Genomic DNA, 18,725 nt, shown 5'->3' on the forward strand with positions numbered 1-18,725 from the left:
ATATGCTCACATGCTAAATTGCCAATTCCCTGCTTTATTGCAAGCTTTATGCTTTTACTTTGAAGGAATGAATCCAACGCTTCCTGTCTTGTGTTAGGACCAGCTGCTTTGCTTCAGCAGCCAACATCCTCGGGCAGACAGCGCCACTGCGCGGCCGAGGCGGCACACATGGGAACTGTAGTATCTAAAAGGAAAAGGCCCGTTTTAACGAGCAGCGTGCCGCTGGTTTTGGACTACAAGCCTGCTCAGAGTAAACACATTGCATTGTGAAGGCGAGTGGCAGTGACAGAACTGCATTCAATCTTACAAATACGTTGGAAAATCAGTTTGAATGTGCTGACAGCGTCTCCTGACTGACCTGCCTGCTAATACTGTATATTAGAAACATTATTTCAAGGCCTGCAGATAAAAAGCCATAGGCCTATGTCAAAGTCACAAGATATATTAAGGTTGCAAGTAATAATTTAAGACAGGGGTCTTCAACGTTTTTCAGGTCAAGGACACCTTAGCTACGTGTCAAACTCAAGGGCCAAATCCGGCCCCCCCCCGCCCCGCATATCAATTTAGTTTATGTTTTTGGCGCGTTTTCTAATCTTTTTTCCAATGTTTTTGTCGTTTTTTTTGTCACTTTCTTCTTTGATAGCTAAGTTACTTTTTGCTGCACTGACTCTGATGACCCCCCTGTCGAAGAACCAAAATTTATTGTGAACCTAAATGGATATGCGGGCCAGATCTAAACCTGCAAGGTGCTAAATTTGCCCTGCAGGCCTTGATGTTGTTTGGTGTCTATAGTATTTAGACATGATCACTTTTCATATATATATATATATATATATATATATATATATATATATATATATATATATATATATATATATATATAAAAAGTTTAATAATAAAACAGTTACAAAGTGGCCAACTATGTCAATTCTAAATGAGGAACTTGCTACCATTTGGTTAGCAGGAAAAGGTCCCAACCTGAATATCAAATATGATCTAACCACACTGTCATGATCATTGCTCAGACCACTCATATTTCTGCAGATCTGCATAATGTTTTCTGTTAGTAATACTGCATACTGGTTTCTAGATTGTAGTATATTTTACATTGCACACATCTCTGAATATACAATTACTTTTATTAAATGTTCCCAATACTGCTGCAATCTGGGCCTACATTATTTTGCAATTTTGACACATGTACATTCTGTTATGTTCATGTTTCAAATATTCACCAACTTAAATATCCCATTACGTTTGTTACTGCTGCAATAATAAACACAGATAAAAAAAAAAAACAAGTTCTCTGACTTGATAAAAATAAGATGGGGTGTAAGCAGGTACATCACCAAATTGTTTTGAACTTGTAGTTCTCCAACTAACTACTGAGTTACTGTAACAGAGATCTTCATGGGCAATATCTTTAGTGGGCAGTGACTCCAGGGGCCCATTTCACAAAAGCAGAATTTATAAATCCAGGATAATCGATAAAGCGAGAGTTGACTTAGTCTAATATGTGCATCTTGGCTTGGTGCGTTTCACGAAGGCCAAGCCAGGCTGAGGAGGAGAGACTAGGTGGAGTCAGGCTGAGGAGGAGAGACTAGGTCAGGCTGAGGAGGAGAGACTAGGTCAGGCTGAGGAGGAGAGACTAGGTGGAGTCAGGCTGAGGAGGAGAGACTAGGTCAGGCTGAGGAGGAGAGACTAGGTGGAGTCAGACTGAGGAGGAGAGACTAGGTGGAGTCAGGCTGAGGAGGAGAGACTAGGTCAGGCTGAGGAGGAGAGACTAGGTGGAGTCAGACTGAGGAGGAGAGACTAAGTCAGGCTGAGGAGGAGAGACTAGGTCAGGCTGAGGAGGAGAGACTAGGTCAGGCTGAGGAGGAGAGACTAGGTCAGGCTGAGGAGGAGAGACTAGGTGGAGTCAGGCTGAGGAGGAGAGACTAGGTCAGGCTGAGGAGGAGAGACTAGGTGGAGTCAGACTGAGGAGGAGAGACTAGGTCGAGTCAGGCTGAGGAGGAGAGACTAGGTCGAGTCAGGCTGAGGAGGAGAGACTAGGTCGAGTCAGGCTGAGGAGGAGAGACTAGGTCGAGTCAGGCTGAGGAGGAGAGACTAGGTCGAGTCAGGCTGAGGAGGAGAGACTAGGTCGAGTCAGGCTGAGGAGGAGAGACTAGGTCGAGTCAGGCTGAGGAGGAGAGACTAGGTCGAGTCAGGCTGAGGAGGAGAGACTAGGTCGAGTCAGACTGAAGTAATTCAGATAGATGCGCGTTCACATCTTTCTGTCGATAACAGATTTACTGACGCTAAAAAAAATAAAATAAACACAGCCGATGAAACTGAGAAAGTGTGGCAAATGATCGTGGACCGACTAAATGCGTAAGCAGCTTAAATATATACATTTACTGACGACTGCTCTGAAAGGAAACAGCATAATCATACCATTCAAGGACTAATCATTTGCACAAATGAACCGTTGTCCTCTTTGCCTTAAAAGTAAGCAGAAGATAATGTTACTCGACTCATGACTCCTGACAACCAACCTAATAGCGCCCTCTTTCGCTAGTCTTAAATGAGCTGCAGTTGCGGCACTCGTCTCGCATTGCCAGGGTCACCTTCTTATTGCCTTCAATCTCCAAACGGTGTGCACCGTGTTGCTATGGTTTCCTGGTTGAATGACGTTTCCTAGGAATGGTGCGAAACGGGGCTTTGAGTTGTTTTCTCTCGTTTGGTGTGTGTGTCTCTCGTTTATTGGCTGTGTCAAAGGTGATTCCCAATCAGCAGAGCGCTTGTGCACACAACTGGGTGTTCAACGCTTTTATCGCCGACCCTCCTCCACAGCGCTGCAAGGCTCTTAAATGAAACTTCATTGATATGGACTAGCATTGCCAGACGTTACCGTGGCAACAGATGACTCAGTGGGCCTTACTCATCTGTAAAACCATTTTATATAAACATGATCCTCCTGATGAATTTGAAAGTTCATTCATAACAGTAGAAAATACTTAACTCGAGGTTAAGTATGTTCTTGATTTGTGCTGGATGTATGAACGGAAACAGCTTGTTCTGTTGGCCAAAGATCAATTAATGCAGATTGAATTGGTGTGTTGCCTTCGTCCAAAAACGCATACTACAAGTTAACAGGTGGAAGGGTTGGTATTTAGGGTAAAAATAAGAGAACTGTTATTTAAAAATGCTGCCATATACAGTATAAATACCAACTTTGGGTGTCTATGCATGTCAATGAAAATACAAGGCAAACTCTCTTTTCTTACTTTTATTCTACTACAACTGCTGACACTGTTGAACAGTCCTTTGAGTTTGAATAAAGAAGTGATTGCGTGTGACTGCACAGCTGACAGATACTGCATCAATGCTGAGGTCACTTGGACAGAGCGGCCATCTTCTTTGCTCTGCGGGCGCCTCCAGACTTCCTCTTAGCTTTAGACTTCACCAGGGGATGACGCGATACATTTTTGCCTCCACTCTTGGCTTTGGAGCGATGACTGGAGGGGCAACACACAGACAAGCACACAGACCAATAAGAACAAGTTAAGACGTGCCAACATTGAATTGGCAGTAATTGGCAGTAATGGCGTTTAAAGGCACACACTCACCTGCTGATCCTGTGCGAGTCCTTGAGAGGGCAGGCTTTGCGTTTGTGCTCCTGGCTGCCACAGTTGAAGCACCCGTCCTCTCCCTGGCCACAAGGGTGGGCTGGGAGGGCACAGCGGCCGCACGCCTGGCAGTGCTTCCACGCTTAGAGGGAAACATTTCATAAATAAGGCTGAGTAAGGCAAAGTAGTTAAGTAAAGTAGGGATCGAACAATTATCGACCTGGCCCATTATCTGACCTTTTTTTTGGTAGTTTGCAGATTATCTGTATCTGTATTTTCATTTACCGATAACCAATAAAGTTAATTAATTAAAAGGTGCGCTACTTCGGCTCTGTAAGCAGTCTGCAACACCTGCAAACAAACTGTTAGCACGTTAAACATTCAGAAAGCTATTTTTGTTTTTGTTTTTTTCCGACTGTATTAAAAGGTGACATATTATGCTTTTCTGTGTTTTCTTTCATATCTACAATGTTAGAATGTTAGATTTTCATGTACAACGTGGCCAAATAATGAGGTAAACGTATTTTAGACAAATCCCTGTGAGTTAAAACGTTCAGATTTCCAACTATTCTGAAGACTCTGGTTTCAACAGTTTTTTCTACTCTCGGCTAAGTGTTACGCAACTCTAAGCCGGCCTTCTATGATTGGTCATCTGCTCCAGGTAGGCAGGACTGGAGTTTTTGTTTTAGTTTTTTTCACTGCGGTGTCAACATTGTCCCATGTAGCTACGTGCTAACGGCAGTACAATATGTCACCTTGGCTGCCATTGCGGTTAAATTCTCCCCAATTCCGGGTCACATTACTCCTGAAACATTTTCTGTTTATGTAGTATTTGGTTTAAAAGCCTTTATTTGTGATTTTTGACGGTAGAAAGTGCTGCTTCATTCCATTACAATCTAATGTTAACATACTGCTAAGTAGCTACATGCTAACGCGAGATGGCTGTAATCTTGGCGGCCAATGCTGGTCATTTCTCCTCAATTCCGGGTCCCTTTACTGCTGGGACATGTCCGGTTGTGGAGTATTTGGTTTTTTTTATTGGTGATTTTTCACGGTACAAAGTCCTGCTATATACTCTGCTGCAGTAGCTCCAGCTTCAATTAGTGAAACACAAGCACCAATTCCTGGAAACACTCTGGCCAATCAGAGCAGACTGGGCTTTTTCGGGAAGGGGGGGGATTAAAGACACAGGCGCTCCTACTAGGACTGGGCATCGAGAACCGATTCCTACTTGGAATCGTTTCAAAAATTACGATTCCAGTAGAATCGTTTCTTTATTGGAATCGTTGAGAGGATTTGGTTTCAAATCCGATCATCGCATCCCAATTTAACATGTGCAAGTTTTGGTTTCCGTAGCGACCAGGCGTTTGTTGTGTTGCAGCCTTGGAGCTCAGTAAGCAGCGCTCTAGTCTGGCTTTATTTTACGTTGAAAAAGCTGTAAAACTGCAAACCACCATTGAATCAAAATAAAACTGTCCTCTAATTTGTGAAAATAGGCACGTGACCCGTTTCAACTCCACCCCTCAAAGAATCGGCATCAAGAATCGATGAGAACTGGAATCAAAAGGAAGAATCGGAATCAGAATCGTTAAAAAACGATGTTCAACCCTAGCTCCTACAGAGTGTCTCATACACTCATATACACATATTATATCACATATATTCACCATACAGGTGCAGCAGCCATGGGCAGTATGAGAAAAATAAAGTTTTTTTTTTTTTTTACATTAAAGCATGTAAACATGTTCTAGTACAAACACAAAATGCAAGTATAATCCTGAAAATGCTATATAATAGTTGCCCTTTAATATCGGTTATCGGTTTCATTAACTATTAATAACCTGTTTTGGTATTGGCCCTGAAAAACCAGTATCGGTCGACCCCTAAAGTGAAGACTATATGCATTGGAGGGGATTAAGTATACTTTACATACATGGTTTCACACATTTCCCACACGCTGAGCAGTGCTTCCATTCTCGGCCGTCCTGGAGACACAGACAGAAAGCAGAAGTTAAAACATATGCCTTTATTAGAGTGAATGTAACATAAGTAGTTGTGGTTTTCTACCTTGGATGGGCAGACGTTGCATTTGGCACAGTGCTTGTTGAGGACCAAAACGAATCTCTGACATATAGAGCAAAATCTAACAGGAGGAAGAGAAGAAGAGAACACACATGACCTTTTAACACAACTTCAAAATAATCAATATTAACCTTTGTATGGTTCTTACAGCTGGGTATCCAACTCAAGTACCAATGCATCCTAATAAGGAGTACTGAGAGTTGGAATTGCTGCTTTGTCAGATTAATTATGGACTAGTGCAGTGCCCTTTGAAAATGTGTCTGTTTGGAACAGGCCGATTGCTTGGCCTGTGGTAGTGCTGCTTGTAGAATTCTTCAAAACCAAATTGTATTCGCGGGGGTATTTTGGCGACGGTAATGTTATCAGTGTTGTAAGTTAGCAGTAGACTTAATTAACCCGACCCGGGGAGTGTCTGATGAAAACTGATGTGTCTGCCTGGTTCAGCTCTGAGATTTTGTTGCATTGCACAGCGCTGTGAAGGAATAATTTGCTCGCCTACAGCTCTGTGTCTGTCCCTCTGCTTCAGTTTCACCCATCACTGAGTCTGACTTCATGTCCCCCCCACAACACTATCTGACTCTCTGTTACTGGGGATTATGTTGAAAGTTTCTTATTTGTTAATTAATTGCTTAAAGCATTTCAACAAAGTTTTGTGTTGGAATTTGTAACATTCCAAAATCTTAATTTTGACTTAAAGATTTTAATTTTCACTGTAAATGCATATTGGTTCCAAATATCAGTTATCAGTTTCATTAACTACTAATAATCGAAAAACCAGTATCGGTCTATCCCTAGTTGATGCCGATACATGTGGGATGAGATCCCATTAGAGCTGACCCAGTGAGTGCGTTGATACCTGTAGCCTTCGTCTTTGGGCAGGACGACATCTTTGGGTGAGATGTTAGTGAAGAGGCGGACAGGAGACTGCTTCCTGCCCGTCTTCCCATGTTTATACAGAGAATGGTTGTCATAGTCCACCTGGAAACAAACAGTATTTAATTTAAGTCCACAAGGAAGAGATGTGGCCCAGGGATAGTGAATCCTTTAAAGAAGCATAGCCTGCCGTTCTAGTCTGATGAGAAACTCCCTGCCAAAGCTAATAACATTAATGATGGTTAACCCGTAATTATTACAACGCATTTAATAATGTTATTGGTAACACTGTGTTGGACAGACGGTCAGCTGTGAAAAAAGGTCCATTCAACTCACTCTACATTTCATCTCCTGAAACCACTGTCATGCTTTCTGTCACCTCATTGTGTTAATGTAGTCTGTGCATCAGGTTTTAGAATGAAAAACAGACAGAGTACCAACACAGGTACTGTACTGCATGTTTATTTCCTGACAGTAAAGCTCCCGTACTGTTAAACATGTGTGTGTGTGTGTGTGTGTGTGTGTGTGTGTGTGTGTGTGTGTGTGTGTACTGCGCAGTGTACCTGGTAGTCCAGCATCGTGAATGAGGGGAAACACTCCAGAATGCGAGGCTCAAAGAAATATGGGAAGATCCACATCATGGGCATTTCAGTGTTACTGCTGTCTGCACACAAAAACACCACTCCTTTTAAATACACTAAAAGTAGCAGAATCATTCAAATATTTTTTATTTTTATGTAAGTTGTTATAAGCGGTTGAAGCTGCACTAATCAATAATCACATTGTCCATATAAGAATGTGTGTAATGTTAAACGGGTCTCTTGGAGTTATGACCCGACTCTGTGGTTTGCCTTATTTCTACAGAGGATTTTTAGCCTCTTTCAGTTCATTGTTTTGGTTTTACGGCCAGTTAACAGTTTATGTTCACTAATGTCATCAACATGGCTTCCAGCAGCAGACACATACAGTTAAGAGACTGACTAGTGAACATGGTGGAACATTTAGCACCTAAAGAGACATATTTCTCAGGTGTTGGTGGAGACCTAGTCTATATCGACGACGTTCCACGTTCCATCCCTTTCCTCTTCCTTTGTGTTGGCGTTCTAACCTCTGGTGGATTTGTGAGGACTATGGTTAACTGCTCCTCAGATCTCTGCAGGGTAAATCCAGACAGCTAGCTAGACTATCTGTCCAATCAGAGTTTTCTGTTGCACGACTAAAACTACTTTTGAACGTACACACGTTCCACCAAAACAAGTTCAGTCCTTCCTGAGACTGTTTTGCAGAGGCACCGTCATTGTGTCCGGGGCTTAGCCCAGCCTAAGACAATTGTGATTAGTTTAAACAAATGCCAATAAACCAGTGCACTTTAGCGCCCATCCCAGAATGCTTTGTGGAGTAGCCAGACCCTCCTCCCGCGGTGGAGGAAGGTCCGGCAATGCGAGACTGGTGTAGACCAAACCGGAGCTGAATATTGGACATGACTGGAAATGAATGCTACTGTCCACTGTGTCACTGACCAGAAGTCTGCAGCTTCCTCCATCTCTGTGAAATCAGAGAGAAGGTGTTGGCCAGAGGCTTCACCAGGCCGCCGAACGGAGGGTCCGCCACCATCACCACCTTCTGGCCATCAGCCTCTCGGAGGAAAGCCTGCAGCACCGCACTGGAAGCCTGACAACACACGCAGCTTTGTTATACTCAACTGCAAATCATAAAAGGTATAAAACACACGTTTGACTCTTACCTCTCCATCAAAAAAGTGATGGTTGAACATGTTGTAGTGACAGAATTCATCTTGGCTGTAGAACTGAGCGTATCTGAAACATTAGGAACACATTATGCGTTAATCAGCATTAAAGATTCAACATTCAGACAACTCTTAAATGGCTTTAGTTTCCTGCGACTAATAACAGCAGGCTGAAAAACAAAGGCAAGTTTGAACTCCTCTACTGTCTGTACTCCATACACACAGAGTCAGCAAACACACAGTGGATCCAGCAGGCAATGTGTGCTGCAGGCTGAAGCTTGTAACAGAACACACCCTCTGTGCACCCTGCACATTCTTCCCAGAATCAAAGAGCAGAGGCACAGCGCAAACACACCTCAGGTAAGAAAAAGGCTAAACAATCATTTAATAATGCTAAGAGAATACAATTAAGATTGCATTTGAATATGCATTTTGATTAGATTGCTGTCACAGCATGTAGAGATATTAAGGATTCCCAGTAAACAGGGAACTGTCTGACTGAAAACAAAACTTGTTATTTTGCAGCTGGATAAGCAAGATATGCCAAAATTGAATGCTAAACATGCAGAAAGCTGTGAGAATGACTTTGCTTTTCAGTGGTTTTGGTTTTTTGTAAATCTGCAGAGAAAATCAGAACATGCGTCGCTGGCAGGGTTTTGGCGAAAAGCTTGGCATGGACTCAGAGCAGACATGTTTTCACAGATTTTCCACTAAACCTGAAGAACAGGTTTACTCTGCAAACAGCTAAAGCAAATATCAAACAGACAAGGCTTTGGACAGGAGGCAGAGGTTTAATATATGTTGGTTGTTTAGTTCAGTCCTCAGAAATGGCCGAAAAAGAAGCATCATCTATTGGTAATGGAAAGTCGACAGTGGATGAGTCAGCACAGAGTGGTTTTACAGCGCCACCTGCAGGCAGCCACGGTGTACTGCAGGACAGACTGAGCTTCACTGCACTGGACTCAGACGCTCACAGTGTGGTTCAGCCTTTCCCGCGCTCTCCAAAACTACAAAGGAAGATCGCCAAAGCTGCAAAGCCCTCTCAGGTAAACACATTAGTGTGTGAAGCACACTTTTAGCACAGGCTAGTCATCCAAACAGGTTGAACCCTTAGGACATATTTAAATGATAATGACTGCGTATGTCACCCAGCTGGTCAACATTTACTTTTGGAAATGTACAACACAGACAAATGGTCTGTCCAAAACAGGTTCAGTAAGCCATCTTAATGACATTAATTGAAATGAAATCCATGTGACTCCACTATACACCAATATTCAGGGTTTCCCCTAGTGCAGGGGTTTTCAACGTTTTTTTAAGACAAGGACCCATTATCTGAGAGAGAGAGACGGAGCAGGGACCCCCTACTACATATATTGTTAGTTGCATATTAAACTGGGCCTACAATAACATGTGGGTGGCCTATAATGTTAAACATACATGTGGCACAGTAAACCTTATCTGTGGATGGCTACCTTAGTGACTCCCTTACCTATAGGCCGGTTAGCCTTTCATCAATGGTTTTGTTTTCACAAATCGGCTGATTTATATTTTTTAAATGTATTTTTAAGACGTTTGTTGAACTACAGTTATAGTGGGGCGGCTTGATTGGACACATAGACGTAGTCATATTTTCAAAATCTCCAGTTAGCTTTTAGCTCTGACTTGATGTACAGCCCATATGGAATCTGTCACAGCTTTTTTAAATTTCCAGATTCCATCTATGATTCTGTTATCACAGAAACTATTGGGCTCTACATGAATGCTGCCATCAGTCTGTGACTGGGCCCAGACAAAGACCGCCGGGCTAAACAACTTTTCTGGGGGAATCCCTGAATATTGTTACATCTTAACATAGAAAATACTTTTTGCTGCTATAAATAATGTTGTATATAGCACCTTTAAGTCATTCACCATGCAAAAATATCAAGTTAAATCATTTGCTGCTTTGTTAGTTGGACACATAACGAAATTTGAAATTGAGCTGGAGAGAACTGTTATATAACATTTTATAAACCCAAATTGTCAAAAAGTCATCAGGTGCAGAACTAATTCATTGTCAGCAGACTGATATAACCAGTGTATTTTTTAGTCCACATTGTTCACAGCATTGAAGTTATCAGAGTTGAAAACAATCTACTTGTTTGCCAACACTTGAATATGAACGGGACGGTGCAGGAGCAGCTGTCTAGACGCGTGGAAGAGCTGCAGGCAGAGAGGACCAGGACCGAGGCTCGCATCCAGTCTCTGAAGAAACGCAAGGCAGACCTCTCTGTGAGTATGGGACCAGAAGCTCCCAATACTTCAAACTAGAGCTGGGCCATATGGAAAAATCTAACTGAAATCTAAAATCTGACTATTGGTTGTTGTTAATGCCTCGACGCAGAAGTCCTGTGACAATTTCCTGCATGTCATCCCCATCTTTCTCCCCTTTCACATGTAGCTGTCCTATCCATTAAAAGGTAGAAATGCCCAAAAAAAAAATCTCGGACAGTCAAAAAATGTCGGAACATCCACATGATACAAGCCTCCCGTGATCGCGTTACACACTAAAGCTTTAAAACCAGGAAAAGACGGGTTACCCTGCCCCATGTACCAAGGCTGTCCTTACTGCAGCAGCCCAGGGTTTAAATCCGACCTGCAGCCCTTTGCTGCATGTCTTCCCCCTCTCTCGTCTACAATTGAAGGCCGAAATGCCCAAAAAATTATCTTTAAAAAAACAGGGTTGTGTCAAATTACGATAAAATAAATAAATAAAAATTAGGACAACATCCAGCCTCATATATCGATATATCAATATATTGCAATATATAACACTTCAAATACACACACATATCAGACTACCCAGCAGGAAGACTGGTTGATGACATGTATAAACCCTGTGGTCCATGTCCCTCCCTGAAGAGGAGCACCGAGGCGATGAAGCAGCAGGTTCGAGAGCACTTCGACAACATGCGGTGCGTCCTGAAGCAGGACGAGAAGGCCGCGCAGGACTCTCTGGACCTGGACCTGAGACAAACCCGGACCAGACTGGACCAGGTGGTAAAGAAGTGGAAGCAGCACCAGGACCAGGTGACTCAGGGCATCGCCAGGATCCAAAGAGCGCTGGGCCACAGCACCGCTGGGCCACAGGAAGATGTCATGGTCTGCACACACACTAACACTGTATAGGGAAAATAATTAAACTGAAGGCGTTTTCCTGCCGTTTTAACCAGTATTTCTGTTTGTCTCATCTCAAGGGTCAGTCTGAACATCTGAGGTAAAACTTTGCACCATTAGATTCTTTCTGTACAGCTGTACATCAGACCTCTCTGTCTCATCATCATCATCTCTGTGATCACTCTTGCAGCGCTAAAAAGCCAGATGCCTCTGAGAAGGAAATCCGGCTGAATGAAGAGAGATTTGAAAGGCTCCTAAAAACATTATCCTCCATCACCAAACACCTGAAAGCTCAGCTGCAGAGGAAGACTCTCCTGTTAGGTACTGAGGCAATTTGTTATCCTTTATATTTTAAAGGATAATGAGTTATGAGTAACTCATTCAGGGCAGCAGATAAACAATTATATAAAAACTATCGCCATTTTCGAAACAGCAGTGCGTACCGATTTGGCAAAAATGTAGCATGAAGTATGCAGTATGCAAACAAAAACCGCAGTATGCCAAAAATCCCAGATGTCGTACTGATTTGGAGAAAATCTCCAGTATGCCTTAGACCAGTCTCTCACGTACTGTATCCCACAATGCAAAGCACCGGAACAATTACAACCGCAGCTTGCCGCTGTGGCCAACAACTGGAAACTTTTTACAATTTACGTCTGCTATTTCATCACTAAAATCACTTCTGAGACTTATTTATGCGAGACATCAACTGTGTAGAGTTCAAATATGGGCAGTTTTACGAAAATTGATGGCGAGTTGCAAATTTGCTGCGACCTTGTCGTAGTTGAGAAGCATCACAAACCTACGTGAAAGCCAGCTGGTGCCTGTCAAGGTCGCTGGCTTGCTGCTCGGCCTGTCCGCCTTCAAAGTCATGGTATGGGTACCCAACATTTTTAAACAATACCCAGCCCTAGCTATAGCATATATTATGTAGACTTAAGGGGACACACCAAAGCATATCCTTTTCATTTATTTATTGGAAAGGCATTATCAGACCTTAATGACAGGACTCTTTTTAACATTAGTTTTAAACTGACTAAAACTAATGAGATGATGTTGTCGAGCAATGCTTTATATACCAGTCTCCTCTGGTTGAATATTGAAGATGGTCTTATGTCACCATGAACTGTTCGAATGAATAGTTTAAGGGGAGGGGGAGCTAAACCACACAGCATCTTATAAAGTAAACACACATTGGTCATAATCAAAAAAATTCAAAGCTCAATAAGTTATATTTTTTATTTGCAATAGTGGTGCGCGTTCATTTTTTTATCCAGTGCTTTAAGAGCTTGTTCAAAGGCTCAGCCAGGCCTAGCATACTGCAGAATAAATCCATTTAACTGTTTTATACTGCAAACTACTGATGAACGCAGTATGCAGTAGGTACTGCATACGGTATGGATCATGTATAGATGGAAATTTACGTATATAAATTGCTTAAAATGAAAGTACTTCATCACACTGATGCAAGAAGGGAAAACCTATAAAACCAATAGTGCATAAAACATTCTCATTGATGGGCCGCAATGATAGGTCACCACAAAACAAGACAACAAAGTAACAAGAGCTGCTGTGAAATGGTTTGCAGCCACTCTAACGCACGGCCAAAGATCAAAATGTCATCAACAAATCAACGAATTCTGTTTGATTTCAGATTCCTTCCCGGTGGTGATTGACAGGCAGACTTGCCACAGCCAGATCACAGTGACCTCGGAGGGGCGGGGCATGTCCTTCTCAGGCCCTGGCCGCTCAGTTCCGGAGCATCCCCTCCAGTTTGATAAAGTGTGCTGCGCTGTGGGCTCGTCTCCTGTCTCAGCCGGGCAGAGCTACTGGGAGGTTGATGTCCGCTGCTGCTCTGCCTGGGCCGTGGGCGCCGCCTACGCCAGCCTGGAGAGGAAGGGCCGGGACCAGGGCACCAAACTGGGTCGAAACAGGAACTCCTGGTGTGTGGAGCTTCGTAACAGCCATCTCTTCGCTTGGCACAACGACCGACATGTAGCGTGCCGGGGCATCGGGCAGACGGTGCCGGGAAAGATCGGAGTGTGGCTCAATTACGACAAGGGCCAGCTGATGTTTTATGACGCAGACACCATGGTTCTCCTGCAGAGCTTCTCAGCAGCTGTGACGCCGGTGTTCAACAGGGCTCATCACCAGTTCACGGAGCCTCTGTACCCCGCCGTACGCTTCCTGAGACCAGCAGAGAGCCAGATGTGGCCCAATCACCTGCAGCTCTGTGATACTGCAGGCTCTATCTAAATGTCTGGCTATATATAGCATTACATCAGAGCAGCTTTTAACTGATTATAAGATTTTCTTGACCGATTAAAACTATCAGTTAAACGATAAAATTAAAACAGGAACAATATTATAAAAATAAAAGTAGTTAAACTTTTTTAGAATTGTGAAAGAAAAATATTGCTTAACTGCTAGTGCTAACCTTGCACTAGCAAGTGGCATTTAAAAAAATAAATATCACAGTATTTTTAAGCAAATACATCAATGTCAATATTGCGACGATATTGTAGGGTTGATTATTGGTGCTTTCACAAAATATTAACACTGACATTTTTGATAAATTATAACTACTAATGTGGATATAATGACTAAGTGGGTAAAGGCAAATAATAAATCAGCTAGTCTGTCTGGTAAGTTCAGAACATTAAATCACTTTACTGCAATGGAGCCTTTAAAACCAGGAAAAGACAACACGTGCCATACGATCTCCATAATTTAGGACGATATCTAGCCTTATATAGCGATATAATATCAATCTATTGCCCAGCCCTAGTTTTAAACTGCTCTTTTTTCCTGCTCGTGGCTCTCCACTGGATGGCGCTCACAGCAGAGAGTTCCGTGACACATATCGCCACTATATTAATGAGAACAGGCGGGTGTAATCGACAGTCCTACACACAGAGAGAGTTTGCCAGGCAGACACATAGCTGGCACCTCGCAGGGGGATGAGTGCAGACAGGCTCAGACATCCTCGCCGCCGGCCACTGTGGACTTGTGTCCACAATAACGGACAGAACATCGTGGCTGGGGGACCGGTAAAAGTCCACAGCTGTCCACGGAACATGGAAATTATGTCAGAGCCTGTCGAACGGGGGAACTGGGACTCCACTGCCTGCTTGTTAGTTAATGATTGGTTAAAGAGGGTCAGCTATCGGTCAGAAAAGAAAAAAGAAAAAAACTCAATTAGTATTCCTAATCATAATGACAAATGAGACAGACTTACCTGAAGTCAATGTCCAGCAGCAGACTCTTCATTGGCTCATGTTTCTGATCCAGATTCCGTAACTTGATCAGCTCCTGAAGTCTGGCACAAACCACAGCAATCATTATTGAGTACAAATTAAATAAGAAACTAATTTCTAACAGCGTTTAAAATCTCAGTCATTTGATCATTCCGTTACTATTGGCAGTCACGGAAACGACGGCTGCACAGATAACATTTTATTCAGAACAAGTACTTTTTGGGTACTTGTCGATACAGAGTACCGATATGAGCAGTTAATACCATTACATTTCTAACAATAACTTTGAAACCATGTCTTATTTGCACCTGAATGTTGTGTTTTCCCTAGGTTTGTGGAAGACACACATATTTGGCAGGCCGGTTGAGGGGTCCTTCTTCAATAAAATGTTGTGCTTTTTTTTTTATTGAAAAACTTAACTTCACATAATTTTTGGAATATAATTTAACCATGATTAAGCTAGCCATTAGCTAACAGTAGGTTCACTTTACCTGTTGCCTAGTGTAACGCTAAATAGCATTACATATGCAGTGATGCATGAAGTGGTATTGGGTGCAGTTTTATCAAAGTACTGTGAGTATGAGTACATGAGCACAGCATCCCTAGCCTACACTGTATTTACATACAAGAAGTTTACAGACCACTAAACCACCATGATGAGCTGCTTTTTTTAATTTTTTTATTCTTTGAGCAGCTGAGTGCAAGGCTGTGCGAGTGATAATCCAAAAACTCAACCTCAACCAAGAAACAAAACTTCACGCAGAATTTCTGCAGGTTTCACCAAGTCAAATTTAAGACTTTTTAAGACCATTATAAATGAAATTTAAGACCTAAATCACAGCATAAAACCCCCAAAAAAGTCAATGTCAGAGTCCAGAAGCCTCGCTAAACTTACACTTCCCCATAGCTGAAGAATAAAGTCCGTTCAGATAGAGACTCGCGCAGCCTTGCACTCAGCTGCAATATAAGATGCACGTTGGTCTCATTTGTAGTCGTAATGCAGCCAATTATATTTGGAGTAGGGAAAGAAAGAACTACAACACCACGGAATCAAAATAAAAACATTGTAAAGCGCTGCGGGAGCATTTCAATGAAAAAATGAAGATCTGTTTAAAATTACTTAAGACCTAGAACACAATTCTGCTGCGAGTTTAAGACTTTTTAAGGCCTAACATTTTGATTTGGAAAAGTTAGACTTTTTAAGAACCTGCAGAAACCCTGTTCACATCCAGATACTTGTGGTAAGAGAGAAGATTTTTGTGATTTGGGTGAACTGGCCCATTAAGACAGTACCGTCCACCATCATTTAAATAAATGTTCAGGTTGACCTCGATATCTCCCTCACCTGGGTGTGCCCACACACAGCACCTTGGTGAATCCCAGAGCAGCCAGGCTGTCCAGCAGGAAGTGGGAGCTGCGCTCGGTGAACAGGTACTGGGCGTTGCTCTTCTTGTTGTCCAGAGGGCGCAGCAGCACACTGGGCCTGGTCAGCTGGGCGGTGGAGACAGCTATGGATCTGTGAGAGGAGTGGGCCTCGTGCAACCCTGGCAGCAGCAAAATCTGACAATCCTGACAGAACTTCTTCTCATCCAGCGGGAGGGCGGAAAACTTCCTAAACCTGAGGGACAAATCACAGACCTTTCAAAAAATGTCAATTAATGTCACTTTTTGGTCATACGTTTCGAAATTTGGTCATGTCAATTTGACATTACAACTGTTTAAATTCGTCAAAAGTCTGGCCGGAGCAAGTTTAAGATTGTAATGTTGAATAGAGACAATAATAGCAAACTATGTAAATAGGGCTGGGCAAGAATTCAATATGATAATGTATCATCTTTCAATGGAATCATATCATGATGAAATCATATATGGAGATATACAATTACGTTGTCTGAATTGATAATAATAAGCACATACTTACTCCATTTTCTTAGAAAAATTGTTATGAAACATTGAGGGAATATCATTTGAAAAACTGCAGATCTGTTATAACATCATACTATTTTTGTGCATGCGTGTAAACATATTCAGTTTATATAGTTTTATTTTTTCTCTCTAATTTCACTTGAAACTGTTAACACATTATTGATGATTATTATGTAAAAAATGTTTTGTCAAAGCACCAATTGTCAACCTACAATATCGTTGCAATATCGACATTGATGCATTTGGTGCAAGGATATCATGATATCTGATTTTCTCCATATCGCCCAGCCCTAGATGTAAATAATATGTGTGGCCGAAATATATGCAACATAGTTTCAAGACATCATAGGCAGCACTGTTAAATTGACTACTAAAGTGAGAAAATGAACTTTCTCTATTAAAACAATTCATGTTTCCTGTTACTTTACAGCTGCCTGGCATATTCTGTAGATAGCTAAAAAAATAAATAATAAATATGCTTACATCCACTGAGTTTGTATTTTCAACATTCTTCCAGAAAAAAAGGATCTTTGACCAAGTTATAGAAGACAATCGTGCAGGGCCGTGATACATAGTATTATAGTATGTTAGTAATATTATATACATAGTATTACCTGCTACAGTACTCCTGCTGGGTGACCAGAGGTCTCTTTGACTGCTTCTCTGCTTCTCTGGCCAAAAGCCTGGCCTCCGACACCTTCAAAGCCAATTTACATTATAAAATCAAAATGAAGGAGTTCATTGGATCAGCCAGGTGTCAGACATGTTGTTATTGAGTGACAGTAACAATTCCAGTGAACCTACCTTTTCATCTTCCCACTGGAAGAAGTTGCAGTCTTTCCTTTCTCTGCAGGCTGAGCAGGCATAAAACCTCCTGCCTTTCTCCCCTCCTTTGCAAACTTTCTCAAATAGCAAGGTCGGACCTGGCGAACACACGGGACATGATTGGTATTCTGTTAGGGGGACCCTGGGTACTCCTTTAACAGTGAGCCAAACTGGCGAAAAACATGGCTCCTTTACATTTACAACCCTACATGCTTCTACAAACCGAACACAATTAGCAGACATTTTACGTTAAAGGTGTGGGGTGTATTTAGCTACACCATGGATAAATATTGGGTAACGATACAGTTGTTATTCATAGAGTCTATTTCTGTCAGAATACAGTCTACCGTTAACGTTACACCTGATGGCTTAGAAAGTAAGTTAACATTAAAGCCATTTTAGGTGATATTTTACTGCGACACGAGCTGTTTTTTGTTATATACATACGCCAACTGTTTTAAAAGACTCATTCATATAATGTCATAGTGTGTGTGTGTGTGTGTGTGTGTGTGTGTGTATATATATATATATAACGCAGCTACTTCGACATATAGGACGCAGTTTGGTGGCTTTTAGCTGTGTAATGTGGTTGTCATACACTTACCATGCGGACAACATGGCGCTGTTTTTCCGCCCTGTGGAAGAATAACTTCTATTCCAAAACTGTCGTCGTTAGCCTCGGTCACGTCCATGTCTTTAGAGTTAAACAGTCAATAAACTTTACACTAAACAGAGACAACTACGAGAGTTCAGCCAAAGATGCTCAGTCCGCCTGACAAGTGCGCATGCTGTTTGTAGTCGCGCAGATTTGACGTCATGAACACGTTGTCGCAGTAAGAGTAAAATAGCTATTTGGCCATAAATCAAAACGTTGCTAGTTATGCATTTATTTGCAGACTCCATCCCCTATGGAAAGACTAGTAAATAACCTAGCAAGTGGACCTTTAGTCAAGACTACTTCGTTAACATATTGGAGATTTTTAAACAAACATAAAAATCTCCAGAATAAAGGATATGTTTAGAATAATATTATTCTAAACATATCTAAACAAACTATTATTTTTCATTGAAGATGTGACTTGCAGTGATCTCTTCTTTAGCACTGTCATCATCTTTCCTCCTCCTCCTCTTCTTTTTTGTCCCCAAAGGCTTTTTAAAACATCACTGACCCAGTTAATAAAAACCAGTTACAATACTGTATGATGCTCAACGCCCTCTGTGCTTTCAGATTTTTGAGAAAAGATACCT

The 18,725-nt window shown here is 42.0% G+C and overlaps 2 protein-coding genes across 2 annotated transcripts; one reads left to right on the top strand and one right to left on the bottom strand.

The window, feature by feature from the left end:
• Positions 1–3,253: 3,253 nt before the first annotated feature.
• Positions 3,254–18,289, bottom strand: zcchc4 (zinc finger, CCHC domain containing 4). The gene is made up of 13 exons (XM_078275572.1): positions 18,082–18,289; positions 17,457–17,575; positions 17,267–17,349; positions 16,072–16,344; positions 14,708–14,788; positions 8,308–8,380; positions 8,084–8,234; positions 7,127–7,227; positions 6,547–6,668; positions 5,676–5,751; positions 5,542–5,593; positions 3,609–3,750; positions 3,254–3,497 (listed from the first exon to the last, which is right to left on the bottom strand). The coding sequence occupies exons 1-13, from the start codon at positions 18,167–18,169 to the stop codon at positions 3,374–3,376; spliced, it is 1,485 nt and encodes a 494-aa protein (XP_078131698.1). The 5' UTR covers positions 18,170–18,289; the 3' UTR covers positions 3,254–3,373.
• On the top strand, positions 8,556–13,845 carry LOC144533989 (E3 ubiquitin-protein ligase TRIM62). The gene is made up of 7 exons (XM_078275573.1): positions 8,556–8,670; positions 9,129–9,356; positions 10,489–10,584; positions 11,215–11,454; positions 11,550–11,569; positions 11,660–11,790; positions 13,124–13,845. The coding sequence occupies exons 2-7, from the start codon at positions 9,138–9,140 to the stop codon at positions 13,723–13,725; spliced, it is 1,308 nt and encodes a 435-aa protein (XP_078131699.1). The 5' UTR covers positions 8,556–8,670; positions 9,129–9,137; the 3' UTR covers positions 13,726–13,845.
• Positions 18,290–18,725: the final 436 nt, after the last annotated feature.

This window comes from Sander vitreus, chromosome 19 (assembly GCF_031162955.1).
Source record: "Sander vitreus isolate 19-12246 chromosome 19, sanVit1, whole genome shotgun sequence".
Lineage (NCBI taxonomy): Eukaryota > Metazoa > Chordata > Actinopteri > Perciformes > Percidae > Sander > Sander vitreus.

Bases quoted from the DNA above. Each gene is read 5' to 3' on its own strand.
- zcchc4 (XM_078275572.1), bottom strand. From the start codon at position 18,169: ATGGACGTGACCGAGGCTAACGACGACAGTTTTGGAATAGAAGTTATT. The intron at 16,345-17,266 runs GTAATACTATGT...TTTGTCCCTCAG, and splicing joins CAGCAGGAGTACTGTAGCAG to GTTTAGGAAGTTTTCCGCCC. The intron at 7,228-8,083 runs GTCAGTGACACA...TTTTGTGTGCAG, and splicing joins GAGGAAGCTGCAGACTTCTG to ACAGCAGTAACACTGAAATG.
- LOC144533989 (XM_078275573.1), top strand. From the start codon at position 9,138: ATGGCCGAAAAAGAAGCATCATCTATTGGTAATGGAAAGTCGACAGTG. The intron at 10,585-11,214 runs GTGAGTATGGGA...CCCTCCCTGAAG, and splicing joins AACGCAAGGCAGACCTCTCT to AGGAGCACCGAGGCGATGAA. The intron at 11,791-13,123 runs GTACTGAGGCAA...GTTTGATTTCAG, and splicing joins GAGGAAGACTCTCCTGTTAG to ATTCCTTCCCGGTGGTGATT.